The sequence below is a fragment of the Dendrobates tinctorius genome, unplaced genomic scaffold (genome assembly GCF_039654945.1).
Source record: "Dendrobates tinctorius isolate UK_male_01 unplaced genomic scaffold, ASM3965494v1 ptg000129l, whole genome shotgun sequence".
Taxonomy (NCBI): domain Eukaryota; kingdom Metazoa; phylum Chordata; class Amphibia; order Anura; family Dendrobatidae; genus Dendrobates; species Dendrobates tinctorius.
The window spans coordinates 34766237-34781278 of record NW_027361797.1 but is presented as its reverse complement, the minus strand read 5'-3'; the positions used below and the strand labels follow the sequence as shown (position 1 = coordinate 34781278).

At 40.9% G+C, this 15042-nt stretch overlaps 1 protein-coding gene across 1 annotated transcript; it reads left to right on the top strand.

The window, feature by feature from the left end:
• Positions 1-1206: 1206 nt before the first annotated feature.
• ITPRIPL2 (ITPRIP like 2) lies at positions 1207-6017 on the top strand. The gene has a single exon (XM_073542949.1). The coding sequence runs from the start codon at positions 1545-1547 to the stop codon at positions 3030-3032; it is 1488 nt and encodes a 495-aa protein (XP_073399050.1). The 5' UTR covers positions 1207-1544; the 3' UTR covers positions 3033-6017.
• The last annotated feature ends 9025 nt before the right edge of the window (positions 6018-15042 follow it).

The window sequence follows — 15042 nt, the reverse complement described above, 5'->3', positions numbered from 1 at the left end:
GGTCATTTGTTGGGTAATTGCTGCCTGTTTAGATGGACCAATAATCGGGAACAAACAGTTTTATGAACGCTCATACTGCACTATTGATTCGTCTAAATGTTATCTTTTAAAATTTAATAATCCTACAAAGCAACAGTCAGTAAAGTAATGTCTTATAGGGGTTATCCACTACTTGGACAACTACTTCTCAGTCCACTGTGCTTCCATAGTGCTGATTTGCCATATTGATTGCCTGACGTAAAAACGTCATGCGATCCCTGGGAGAAAAAGTGCCAACACCGCTGGAACAATGAAGGTGAGTATAAAGGGTTATTTTACAAAGGGAAGACATAGGGATTCAGAAGGGGTTGTCCTTGTAGTGGATAACCCCTTTGAAGCAGTGACTATAACAGCAAGAAAAAGGGAGCAGAATGGATGCCAGACAAAAGAGTTAAAAAATATAAACTTTAATACATTAAATATAAAAAAAATCACAATTATTATAAAAATGGAGACCATAATCTGTAAGCGTGATAGCCATTTCCTTCATCAATTCACCCAAATGTATTCTTCCTATGCCTGTTACATTTATGATCCCTTTTTTATCACAATTGTGATTTTTTATATTTAATGTAATAAAGTTTATCTTTTTTAATCTTTTGTCTAGCATCAGTTCCGCTCCCTTTTGTTGCTTCCATAATATAAGCAAAACTTACTGAATCTCCAACTTTGGTGCAATATTAATGATTATGAATATAAAATCCAGAATTAAAAATTCCTAAATATATTAATCTTAAACATATTATTAACATTTCCTGCACAGCTTTCTATACAGAATATCTGCAGTAATATCAATTGTGATAGCCTCCCCATTATCCCTGTATCTTGAGTTATTCCAAGCAGCTAAGGAGTTATTAGTTGAGCAATTCCCAACTAGAGTCCGATTTATACAGGAAGGTCAAACTGAAAGAGTTAACTTTCTGGTAAATACAATGAAGGTCTCTAGGGCTTAAAATAGAGCAAAGATTGCAACACAGAAGAGAATATTTACAACACAAATATGAATGAGGAGATTCTGCATGGAAAGGAAAAAAAATCCAGAGACAAAGCATGTACATGAGAGCTGCAAGTAAAGTAATAAGCCAGCTGCTCCTTTAAGAAGATTCAGTAGTGTCCAACCCACACTAAACCATAGCAGAGCAGGAAGTGATAAACTGTTAATGAAGAGTTAATGTCTCCTGCAGGCAGCTGGATACACAGCTGTAGTGAGTGCAGCGTGGCACTGCTGGGAGGAACCGCCATGGGGATCTGTACGGCCCCAGCTGCACCCCTCTGGTACCCGCACACACTGGCATTTCCTCTAAGCTCATAGAAAATATGACAAGGCAGCCTCCCACTATTCCCTCCTCGGAAGAGGAAGTTTCTTTCTGAATAACGGTGAGATCTCCGTAAGCCGGGAAAAGACTGCAGGATTCTGGAACTTCTGGGGATCTGGTACCAGCCTTTGCCCTCCTTCTCTTCATCCTGAGCAGATGATGGGATGACACCTCCACAGCAACAGCAGGATGACAGCGTACTCACTAAATCTTAAAGTTTTCTGGCTGCTGGTGATTATCTTGTTCACAGGTATCTGGTGCATGTTCCTTGCTTTTGGAAGAAGCAGTCATGAGGAGGATGGGGGCTGTCAAGAGAACTCCCTGAGCAGCTTACAAGTTCTTTTCAAGTTGAGCTTGGTAGTCCTGGTGTGCTATGTGGTCTTCAAATACTGCAGCAACAACCCTCAACACAGAGATCAAAACCTACATTTCAACCATCAACACCAGCAGCAATTCAGAAAAAATCTACTGGAATCCTTCTATGAGCAGCACATCAAGCTTTCTCCACATGTTCTTGGCCACAGCAAAGCACATGTTAGCCAGATAGTGGGCGAGCTCATCAAGGTGGGAAAAGAAAGGCAACATGATACCGGAGTCATCTTCAGAGGGGACTATCTACAGATCGGAAGTGCCTATGAGCAACATAAAATCAACAGTCCAGACTGCTTTGATATCCTGGTGCCACTTAAAATGCCACAGAGTCTGAAATTGGAGCCTGTTTTTACAGAGGTTAGTAAAGGGTCCATGCCCACACTTCACGGATCTATCATATGCGGGTTGGCGGTGCCCAAAAAGTCAGAGTGGGTTAAAACCTACAAGCATTTTAGTGATTGTTTTTGCACGGAGTTGAACCTTAGACACCAGCTGTCTGCCACCCTGGTCCTCAAATGGTTCCATTGGAAGATACAAAGATGTCTTAATGTCATCAGGTATCAGTTTGAGGAGAGATGCCATATTACGCTTACTATATGCGATGATAAACTCATTCTGAAAATTCTCCCAAGGTCAGATTATGTCTGCTGCCACATATCCATGTCTGTGAGACTTATCCCTGCCTTTCATCTGGGGGACTCGGTGTATGTTACTGCACAACCTTGGGGCACCACATCCTACCAGGACCATTTAAATCTGGATCCGTATTGGGGACTAAACTTTTCCAAATATGAGCAGAAGTATTTGGCTTGGTTCAAGGATCAAGCCCCTTCCAACTCTTGTCACTTGAAGTGCCTACAGATTATGAAGAGCTTGAGGGACCTGAGTGCCAAGACCTTCCAGCCTTCCTTCACCTGGCAGTGGAGATCAATCTTCAGCTCTTACAACTTGAAAACTGCATTTTTTTACCTATTGCTTAATATTCCTTATGAAAAGTGGGATGACTCATTACTCATGGAGAGGATAGCTGACTTTTTTACCTTTTGGAAGGAATGTTTGCAAAAGGCGGCACTAATGCATTTTTTCTTAGGTAACAGCACCCTTCCTAATTTCATTACCCTGCCAAAAATGTTCAAAGAAGCACAGCCTGTAAATCTGCTGGAGGGATATGGGTCGGAGTTACTGGACCAGGCCTGCTTCCATTTACTTAACTTGTGGGTTCAAATGCCTCGTATCCTACGGATGAGATCCCCTCCGAGGAACTTTGTCAGGGAGTCAATACGGTGCAAGCACACAACTCTCTAAGTGATCTATCATTACTTTATGGCACCTATATGGCATTGGGAATAGTATCAGGGTTAAATATTCATTTGGCAAGTTCTATGCAATGCAGAAAATCTATTTATGCCGATACGATAGCTGAATTCTCGCGCATACTTCTGCTATTAGATCATAATCATCATGCTTTCTGCCAAAGAGACTATTGCCATTATTTGAGCACTTTTCTTGTACTTTGTATATTGCTTTTTTCCACATCTGTGTAGTTTTTTGCTGTTGCATTTACCTTTCAGTATTATACTGCAGCAAATGACCAAGTTGGGGAGAACTTTCAAGGTACTTTGGATTTTCGACTTGAGAGTTCCAAAATAGGTATCAGCTTGGTTACTGGTACTGTATATACATATTTTGCCAATTAGACATCATAAAATTATAGCAGGTGTAATAGAAAATATCCTTTGTTCCTAAAGTGGTAATCCAGGGCTATGTTATTTTTTTTTTTACTGTGGTCCTAAGAACTAACAGGCAGGTAGTTGATAACTACTTGCCTGTTCTGCCCAGTGCAGATCTGTGCCGACACAGCCTGGTCATAGACCACTCCTGTGGCTTCCGCTGACGTCATGTTCTGTTGACGGGGTGTGACTGCCGATGTCTTGCTAATTTACAGCTGGCTCTCCGCTGCCTAACTGCAGGAAGCCGGTGGTCATGCAACATGATGTTGGCATTCACATCCCGATGACAAAGCAGCCCGTAAGAGGAAAGGCTGCTGTGATGACGTGGAGCAGCTGAATCGCTGTCAGGAGCGGTCCTGATTTTAGGAACCATAAGGGGGGATTACTTAGTTTGTAATGCAAGAGACACATAGGGTGAAATGAAACAAGCACTGTCTTTGGGTATGTGGAGACAGAGTTTTTGACCACCTTAAAAAAAATTCTGTGCTCACATGAAGGGGGTGTCCAAATAATATTCGGCCATGGCTGTGGTTTGTAAACAAATAAATCTTGTGATACTTACCTTTTTAGGGTTTCCCGGTGAGTCTTCACTGCTACTCCTGGTGTTGGCATTGGATAGGGTACTGATGTCATCTTGAAAGACGTCAGCGCTGCAGCCGATGCCAGATACTGGGAACAACGGTGGAGACTTGCCGGCGGAACCTGGGAATGTGAGTATCGTGTAGTTTGTTAGTTTTTCAGTTTGAATATTATTTGAAAGGGAACAACCCCTTCAAGGGTACGTTCAGACGAGTTTTGTAGCTCCGTGTCTGTTCCTTAAATTGGCCCACACTAGCACGTACTGCACTTTTTCCATGTGGACCTGAGATCCGTGTGGAAATAGCCCATGGTCACACTAGCACTTTGAAAATTGCTGCCGTTTCATTAAAGAGGAGCTGACCTTTCTCCCGACATGTCTGTCTTAGTAAACACTTAGAATTCCTGTGAAATAAGAATTTGGATTATCTGTTCTTAGAACTCTACATTGTGTCGTTCCTCTGTTATTCCTACTGGAAATGTATGAATAAATTGACAGCCGAGTGCTACCATTCGCCTTGTCTCAGGGGCGTGTCTGATATTGTCAGCACTGATTGGACAGTGGCAGACAGTGCAGGCACACGCCCCCAGCTAAGAACACCCAGTTTTCCCTTTTTTTTTCTGTAAATTTCCTGGAGGAACAACAGGGGCACTGCACCATGTGTCTAAGTAAAGACGTTCCAGAATTGTTTCTAATGAGGAATACAAGTATTTGCTATAACAAAATGACTCACTATAACCAATTTGATTGGAATAGAAGTCACTCCTTAAAGGGCTGTTCCAACTGAGCCTAAAATTACCAGCGAACGTTCTGCACCATAGGACCATATAGCTAATCCTTCTATGGCAAAGATCTAGGTACGTGGGGATATAATATTTTCGATTTTTCATTTTTGGGGGGGAAATGAAAGAGGACTATAGGGTTATTTCTTTAGATTGCTCTATTTATCATCATCACCCTACTTTTCTCTCGTTGTTTCGAGAGCATCATCTGGTCTGGTCATATTGCGCTGCCATTGAGCTCAACCAATAATGTAACTTTTCCCATCTAAAAAAAGTTCTGCAAAAATTAGAGTTTGGGCCACATCCATGGCGTTGATGCTGATCCCAAACTACCACTGGTGGCATATGATTTCCTGCAAATATTGCAATGGAGGAGATACAGAACAATAGTCGTCAGATTGATAAACTGTCAAGGGTATCCATTATTAATTTTATTTATCATAATATTTTCAAAATTGTTTAATGAAGAATTTAAAAATATATTCTGTCTTTCAATTAAAGAGCTTTAAATCACCTGCTTTCATTACAAAATTCTGCCTGCCTACAGTCAACACTAGGTGGAGCTAGCTGATGTTAGATTTATTATTAAGTGCAATGAGAGCTCTGTATGAATATAGCTCCCCCTAGTGGTGACTACAGGCAGAAAGAATTTAATGAAATAGCTCTTTAGCTTTGCAAATGGAAACACGAAAAGAAAAGTTCCAAAGAAATATAAACCAGGGAGAAAAGCTCTCCATATATTATTTACCATCCCAAACTTTTCTGCACAGCATTGGTCATGGATGTGCTGTGCTCCAGCTATATGGAACCCCTATGGATGTACACATGCACACACACTGCCATATAGTCATGTAATTAGTAATCCTATTCATGTTCTCTGATTTGGCTTTGGTATATCATGGTACATTAGGGACCAGGAGCGTAACTACAATAGGTACAGGGGTTGCAATCGCACCCAGGCCCTTGAGCTTAAGGGGCCCAAAGAGTCCCTTTGGCCTATATCAAAGACCAATACTGTTAAATATTTACAATAATTAAGGGCACAGTTGAATCTTTTTCATTGGGGCCCAATGTTGCGCCATATTGATAATATAGACCTAAAATATACTTTATTTCTGCACTGTGCAAAGTAGGTACATGTGATGGATTGTACATTTGTGTTAACAATTTAATTAAAAAAAAAAATGTAATTTTTGCAAAATCTGTGAAAATCTGCTTTAGTGGTGTCCGGTGGAATTCCACAAACATATTCCAAGCCTATAAAGCAATGCCGGTTGAATAGATGCAATACAAAAGATCCATAATATATCCTCTATTGTACAGGAGGAACGAGGTCTGCGTCGGTCTGCGTAGGGCGTACCGTAATTTGCCCATGTGCTAAAACATCCGAAGTCGGTTTTCACACATGTGTTAATTTCATGTATAATATGAGATATTATATGAAGCCTAAACATATATATGATTGCATCCATATAGAGGAAAGGTCGCAGTCAACAGGATAAAATATGGCTCATTTATTGACATATAACTACATGTCAGGTCAGAGTGGAAATACAAGAGTACTCACAAGCTGACAACGGCCGTTTCGCGCTGTTCTAGCGCTTCCACGGGACCCGTGGAAGCGCTAGAACAGCGCGAAACGGCCGTTATCAGCTTGTGAGCACTCTTGTATTTCCACTCTGACCTGACATGTAATTATATGTCAATAAATGAGCCATATTTTATCCTGTTGACTGCGACCTTTCCTCTATATGGATTCAATGAGTTGATTGCTGCGAGGTCAAGCACCCGGGAGCTCTGGACGACAGCTTGCTGCCAGGCATACACCACCAGCGGACATCTGGTAATAGCGGTGCTGTCCGCAATCTATTTTTGTACTTGTGTGGTGGATATATATGATTGCAATAAGATTTCTACAAAGTCACTTGATGAAGATAGCACTTTAAGAAAAGGTCATATTCTGGAAATTTGCAAAAAAAAAAATTATATATAACATTGCTGTTAACATTGGCAGCATTTATTAACCAAAATACACCAAAGACATAATATAATGGCACAAGTGATGCATTGTAAAGGGTTGTTCTCATACTGCATGCTCATGGGATCGCGGCTTCTTACTTACCAGGGCACAGTGCGCTCCTGAAGATTAAAGCGCCACTCCAGCAGATTTGTTTTATTGCACTGTTGGAGTGGTGCTTTAAATGTAAGTCTCCTGTCCCATGTCTGATACTCACCTTCTGGCGTTTTCAACCATTTTTGCCGGTCTCCTGTGTTTCATGGAGTGGCACAGAAGTCACTTTACAATACATGTCTATGAGAGCCTTGGTCTGTCTCATAGACTTGCATTGAGCTCTTGTGACATAACTTCTGACTTCTGTCCAGTCAGAAGCTGCGCTCACAAAATGGCGCAGGGAAAACCGAAGCGGCGCCGAAAAATCTGTGAAGACATCAGAGAGTGAGTGTATGACTGGGGTCAGCTTGCTTTGATTTAAAGAGCCACTCCAACATTGAAAAAAAAAAAATAAAAAATGCTGGAGTGGTGCTTTAAGGCTATATTCCCATGATGAGCTTTTGATTCTGCACCCATTAAATAAAATATGTTACTTACATTTGTTTGTAATTGCACAGTGTAAAAACTTACCAAAAACTGAGCGTGGGAACGTAGCCTAGCAGTTCAAACCAGCGGCATGACACAAGCTGTACTCAGTCACCCATGCCAAAGCATTTTCCCCTACGGCATTGGAGAAATTGAGGGACACTGAAGCTGACTGGTTCTAGCCAGTTTGATAGTACCGCTGCTCCTTGCCTAGGAAACCGGCTATCTCTGATAGACTACAGAGGTGTCTAGGAATCTTGGCAACGAGCTGTAAAGTGTACAATTAAAAATCCTAATTTTTTTCAGAACAGAGAGGATTTTTAATTAAGTGGTAAATTGCACAATTGTTTGTTTTTGCAAGTACTTTGTACAATTTTGCCCATGTAAGAAGTTGAGTCACCCTTCCTAATTACATCATGCTATGAAAGCAGCGTGGCACAACACTTTGCAGTAGTTGTGGCAAAAATGTGTTTCCGTAGAACAGCTCGGAGGTGTTGTAAGGTGGAGAAGTGTTTAGTATGAGAAGTGGTGCACCGAAAGTTAAGGGAAACTTATCAAGAGATTCATGAGGCCAGAACCACTGGTAACATGAAGATCCCCTTATTACTAACAATAAAGCTTTACCCTGAATGTTTGGAGCATGTTCATATCCTGGCAGTGGCTCGGGCAGCATGGATCTCCTTATAGGTTTACTTTAAAGGGAATCTGTCAGTAGGACTCTGAGCAACCCTCCTAAGCCGTCTATATGGACATGTAGGTCATAAGAAGCTGAATAAAATGATGCCTTGATATCTGCCATCAGATGTTTTATCTCAGAGAAATCCACATTTTTCTTAATAGGTAAATGGGCTGTTAAGATCTATGGGCAGGGCATAGATCTCCCCGAGAATCTGCCTCCAGAGATTATTTGATAACAAAGAGGGTGTTACGAGTGTGAGACATGTAATGCCTGACAGTCTGCTCTCCTGATCTACATGTCTCAGTGTGAGACATGTAATGTCTGACAGTCTGCTCAACTGATCTACATGTCTCACACTGGTAATGCCTCCTTTCATTTAAAATAAGCTCTGGAGGCAGATTTTGGCTTCATTGATCACATTTTTTTGCCTATAAGGACCATAGTCAACTATTGCATTACTTTTAATAAGTCCTGACTATTATGCAAATCAGATGCTGCTATTTCAGGATTACAGATGATTTGACACTATATCACACTATAACACCCGTACTAATATATGACTTCTATTACTTATCAAGGACCAAGCATTACATGTTAATATACGTTTCTCTTTTTTATGAACAAGTATTTATATATTGCAAAAGGACTGGACTGCACATAAATTAAAGGGTTATTCCCAAAATAACAAAGTACTCCCTATACATAGGACCACCAGTGATCCTCAGAATGAGGCTGTGTAACCCCAAGGTCAGTGATTCCATTTTAAATGGAATGGTGGTGCGAATGCTCGGTCTCCGCACCATTTTTGTCTATGGGACTGCCGCTAATAGAGGAGTGCTTCTTCAACAGTCCGACAGTCGATGAAAGGAGAGTTGGCCAAGCATGAGCACCTCTTGAAGATGGGGATCACAGAGCCCTGTTTTTGGAGGTCCCATGGTCCTGTTCATTGGGGGGTCCCCAATGATCAGCAAATTGTACCCTATGCTATGGATAGGGTTAATTTGCTAATTTTGGCAATAACACTTTAGATTTGATTTTGCCAGCCTGTTAATATTACTGACCCGTTAACCTTACCCGATTTAAGTCTGCCCCTGCTGTCATCTGAGGTCATTTCTATGGTGTTAGTGTGTTAGAATACCTCATTATTATAATGCATACCATATCCTGAATGTCTAATATATTTTGCATAAAATAAGAATATATTATTTTCTTTGTATATGTGCAACTAAATCTTGTTCACCTTGCGTCACGTGTATATAATGTTCATACATACAGTATACCGCTCAGCGAAATAAACGCACATGTTATAAGGAATTGTCCGAAGCCTCATTACAGACCGAATGCAGCTTATAAAGGTTTTTCCATCTTATAAAGTGATGGCAAATCAATCCTGACAATAAAGGGGACGGTGCAATGATGTAGCCCTCTTCCCCGGTTCTCTCAGCACTCGCGTTGCATCTTGATGGCTGGATCTCAGATAAGTTCTTCTGCCTTGCAGAGGCTACATTATACAAATTCTTTGCCAGTACAAATACTTCTGCACCCAGTCGTATATGTAGTGAATATACAGTGGGGCAAAAAAGTATTTAGTCAGTCAGCAATAGTGCAAGTTCCACCACTTAAAAAGATGAGAGGCGTCTGTAATTTACATCATAGGTAGACCTCAACTATGGGAGACAAACTGAGAAAAAAAAATCCAGAAAATCACATTGTCTGTTTTTTTTTTTCATTTTATTTGCATATTATGGTGGAAAATAAGTATTTGGTCAGAAACAAAATTTCATCTCAATACTTTGTGATATATCCTTTGTTGGCAATGACAGAGGTCAAACGTTTTCTGTAAGTCTTCACAAGGTTGCCACACACTGTTGTTGGTATGTTGGCCCATTCCTCCATGCAGATCTCCTCTAGAGCAGTGATGTTTTTGGCTTTTCGCTTGGCAACACGGACTTTCAACTCCCTCCAAAGGTTTTCTATAGGGTTGAGATCTGGAGACTGGCTAGGCCACTCCAGGACCTTGAAATGCTTCTTACGAAGCCACTCCTTCGTTGCCCTGGCGGTGTGCTTTGGATCATTGTCATGTTGAAAGACCCAGCCACGTTTCATCATCAATGCCCTTGCTGATGGAAGGAGGTTTGCACTCAAAATCTCACGATACATGGCCCCATTCATTCTTTCATGTACCCGGATCAGTCGTCCTGGCCCCTTTGCAGAGAAACAGCCCCAAAGCATGATGTTTCCACCACCATGCTTTACAGTAGGTATGGTGTTTGATGGATGCAACTCAGTATTCTTTTTCCTCCAAACACGACAAGTTGTGTTTCTACCAAACAGTTCCAGTTTGGTTTCATCAGACCATAGGACATTCTCCCAAAACTCCTCTGGATCATCCAAATGCTCTCTAGCAAACTTCAGACGGGCCCGGACATGTACAGGCTTAAGCAGTGGGACACGTCTGGCACTGCAGGATCTGAGTCCATGGTGGCGTAGTGTGTTACTTATGGTAGGCCTTGTTACATTGGTCCCAGCTCTCTGCAGTTCATTCACTAGGTCCCCCCGCGTGGTTCTGGGATTTTTGCTCACCGTTCTTGTGATCATTCTGACCCCACGGGGTGGGATTTTGCGTGGAGCACCAGATCGAGGGAGATTATCAGTGGTCTTGTATGTCTTCCATTTTCTAATTATTGCTCCCACAGTTGATTTCTTCACTCCAAGCTGGTTGGCTATTGCAGATTCAGTCTTCCCAGCCTGGTGCAGGGCTACAATTTTGTTTCTGGTGTCCTTTGACAGCTCTTTGGTCTTCACCATAGTGGAGTTTGGAGTCAGACTGTTTGAGGGTGTGCACAGGTGTCTTTTTATACTGATAACAAGTTTAAACAGGTGCCATTACTACAGGTAATGAGTGGAGGAAAGAGGAGACTCTTAAAGAAGAAGTTACAGGTCTGTGAGAGCCAGAAATCTTGATTGCTTGTTTCTGACCAAATACTTATTTTCCACCATAATATGCAAATAAAATGAAAAAAAAACAGACAATGTGATTTTCTGGATTTTTTTTTCTCAGTTTGTCTCCCATAGTTGAGGTCTACCTATGATGTAAATTACAGACGCCTCTCATCTTTTTAAGTGGTGGAACTTGCACTATTGCTGACTGACTAAATACTTTTTTGCCCCACTGTATGTAGGTAATTAGCTGTGGATCAGAATTTCCTATAATCAGGGTCTGTGAGTATAATTTGTGGAAACCCTTAGCTGAAGCTCGACCTCCCCGATCATTACTGATGGCCATAGACATAGATGCCCATATTCATGGAACCGGCCAATTGTGAGATCCGATGACTTGTTATATTCCATTTTATGTGAACTTTGTTATGTTTCTCTCATATGGAACCAAAATTAACAGATGATTCATTTCCTTTTTTTGTGTATAGTGGTTTACAGACAAAGGAAGTGATCCCGCAATAAGTCACATGGAAGTCAGAGTATACAAACGTGTGGTATCATGTCAGGAACCGTCCAGATAGTGCTCAGATGAGCCCCTATGACACCATGCTGTGTCTGCTGGTGCAAGGGGGGGCTTCTATAGGGGGTGTGGAGAGAGCAGCTGCAGCCTAAAAACCTCTCTGGCACCAAAAACATGCCAGCACTATGGTAGCCGGGGGCTCCTGGCAGATTTTGCATCAGAGTCTACAATTCTGTAAGTCCCTGATACTTCTGAGTGATGAAAGCCTTGTGGCCTATCTCAGAAATGTTAAAGTCTATCTTCACTGAATATATTTTACCTCAGAATTTTGATAATATCTGATCAATCGTGTCTGGTTTAGCAGCCAATGTGAACAGAGATGTTGGCCATGCATCCATGGCACTCCTATCTCAATCTGGGGGTTACAAATATAAGCACCAGGCAGTATGAGGTGTCAGGGTACCCCCATTGTGGAGATCAGTGTTGTCCCACTGATGTGTCCTGCAACTATTAGATATTTATATAAATTAATCTTCATGCTTTAAGTTCAAGGAATCTTTCTAGTCCACCCATAGACTTACTAGGATATGGACACACATGTAGAGGAGCCGACTATGCATTGACCTGGTCACTGCTGCACATAAGGCTTCCTTCTCCAGCATGGCTTATCTGAGCTCCACTTTGTACATCCCACAGTCCTCCATAAAGTATAATGCACATCCCACAGTCCTCCATAAAGTATAATACACAGCCCATAGTCCTCCATAAAGTATAATGCATCCCATAGTCATCCATAAAGTATAATGTAACCCATAGTCACCTACAAAGTATAATGCACAGCCTATAATCACCGATCAAGTATAATGCACCCCCATAGTCATCTATAAAGTATAATACACAGCCCATAGTCATCTATAAAGTATAATACACAGCCCATAGTCATCTATAAAGTATAATGCACCCCCATAGTCATCTATAAAGTATAATACACAGCCCATAGTCATCTATAAAGTATAATGCACCCCCATAGTCATCTATAAAGTATAATACACAGCCCATAGTCATCTATAAAGTATAATGCACCCCCGTAGTCATCTATAAAGTATAATACACAGCCCATTGTCATCTATAAAGTATAATGCACCCCCGTAGTCATCTATAAAGTATAATACACAGCCCATAGTCATCTATAAAGTATAATACACAGCCCATAGTCATCTATAAAGTATAATGCACCCCCGTAGTCATCTATAAAGTATAATATACAGCCCATTGTCATCTATAAAGTATAATGCACCCCCATAGTCATCTATAAAGTATAATACACAGCCCATAGTCATCTATAAAGTATAATGCACCCCCGTAGTCATCTATAAAGTATAATACACAGCCCATTGTCATCTATAAAGTATAATGCACCCCCATAGACATCCATAAAGTACAATAAACAGCCCATAGTCATCCATAAAGTATAATACACAGCCCATAGTCATCTATAAAGTACAATAAACAGCCCACAGTCCTCCATAAAGTATAATCCATCTCATAATCATCCATAAAGTATAATGCACCCCACAGTCCTCCATAAAGTATAATACACAGCGCATAGTCATCTATAAAGTATAATGCACCCCACAGTCATCCATAAAGTATAATACACAGCCTATAATCACCGATCAAGTATAATGCAGCTCCATAGTCATCCATAAAATATCATAGTCATCCATAAAATATAATGCACCCCTATAGTAATCCATAAAGTATAATCCACCCCTAACCCGTCGGGCCCCGTTGCAGCTGTGATCGCGGTACTTACACCCCTGCATGTCACCCTTTACAGATATTAGTTATCTGCTTTTTATTTTCTTCAGAGATGGCTGTTTGGCTCATTTTTGGCTATTATGCTTCTGTTCTGTCCTTCATGCTGCAAGATAATAGCAATAGTAAAAAAAACAAGATTATTGGGTATTTATAGCTTGCAAGTCAGCCTCCGATACAGGAGTCTCCGGAGATTTTCTTTTCTGTCTTTATGGAAACTGCAAGACAGAAACATAATGGTAAGTTGTAAGGATGCACGTTGTATTACCTCTGCTGTTGGTTGTATGGCAATAACATGTGCCTGGGGTTAAACAAGCCAGTGCTGTGCTTCTCTGCTTCTCCTCTTGGGCATTGGCTTCATTTATGATGGGGGACCAGTAACTTTGAATTTGCTTATGGACATGACTATACTAGAGTCCCACGCGGAAGCCAAATAATAAGTGCCAAGTACATGTTCTTATGCTCTCATTGGTGTTAACATTTTGGATGGAGACTTAAAGGGAATGTCCACCTTTCCACCCCACGTATTGTATAGGTTTATAACATATTTGGCATTTGACACAAAGCATGTAGAAAAACATGGCACTCACCTACTAGAAAAAGCGAAAACTGTCTGATATTCAGTAACACTCCTTTTGAGTGAGCAAATACTCTTTATTAGCATTGTTCCAGCACGATAGGCATTGGAACTTCCTTTTCTTCACCAATCAGCGTGTACTTCTACTCTCCAAAGTCTGGCATGCCCAACTGACAGCCCACCTGTTGCAGTTTACCCTTTATGCAGTTTGACAGACAGAAGAGCAGGAAAATATATAATAACCATTCCTAACTCCCTGTAATTCATCTTGACTTCTTTGCTGCTGGAAACGGATTACACTTGGCAACAGTCAGAAACAGCAAGTTAGACATAGAGGTGACAATTATTAGCTTTTATTTTGGACACAGACACATAAACAGACATATATTATTTTATTTATTTAAAGTGGACCTGTCACCGGGCAGTGTTGCGTTTGTTTTATTTCCGGTGCTCACCTGAGTATTTGATTATCTTTAATCTGTCATATGGTTCCAGGCATATGGGCATTTTTATCTAGTGTTAATATTTATGGTTTTTACAAGGGGCGTTGCTTACAGGATCCTCTGGGGCGGGTCTTTAGACCGTTCTGCATATGAGGCTGATGCTGGGATATACCAAACTAGGAATAGACGATAAAACAAATTTCAGTGACAACTTTGACCCCTTAGGGGATACCAGACTCTTCTAAATAAAGTTTGACCTCTCATAGTTACGTAGTTTATACAGTTACATAGTTAACACAAGTCCATCAAATTCAACTAAGGGATGAGAAAGGATAAAGGGAGTGGGGTATATGTACATCCATAATTTATTTGTATATCCATAATGCATGATCCAGTCTGTCCTAAACAAGTTTTTCTCTGCTGAACACGAGTGTCGATTGATTGGATCAACATCCAGAACAAGAACTTTAAACATGTACCTAAAATATTTGTGTTATATTCTTCTTAAAATAGCATCTAAGCCCTTTTGGACTCACCAATGATTCCATGAGTTCCACAGCTTAATAGTTTTCATAGATTGACTCCTCTGGAGAGGAAACCTTTTTATTCTCAAGATAGAGGATGTGTCCCCCTGTCTTTTGAAAGGGTTATAC

Excerpts from the sequence above, each read along its gene's own strand:
- ITPRIPL2 (XM_073542949.1), top strand. The coding sequence starts at position 1,545 with ATGACAGCGTACTCACTAAATCTTAAAGTTTTCTGGCTGCTGGTGATT.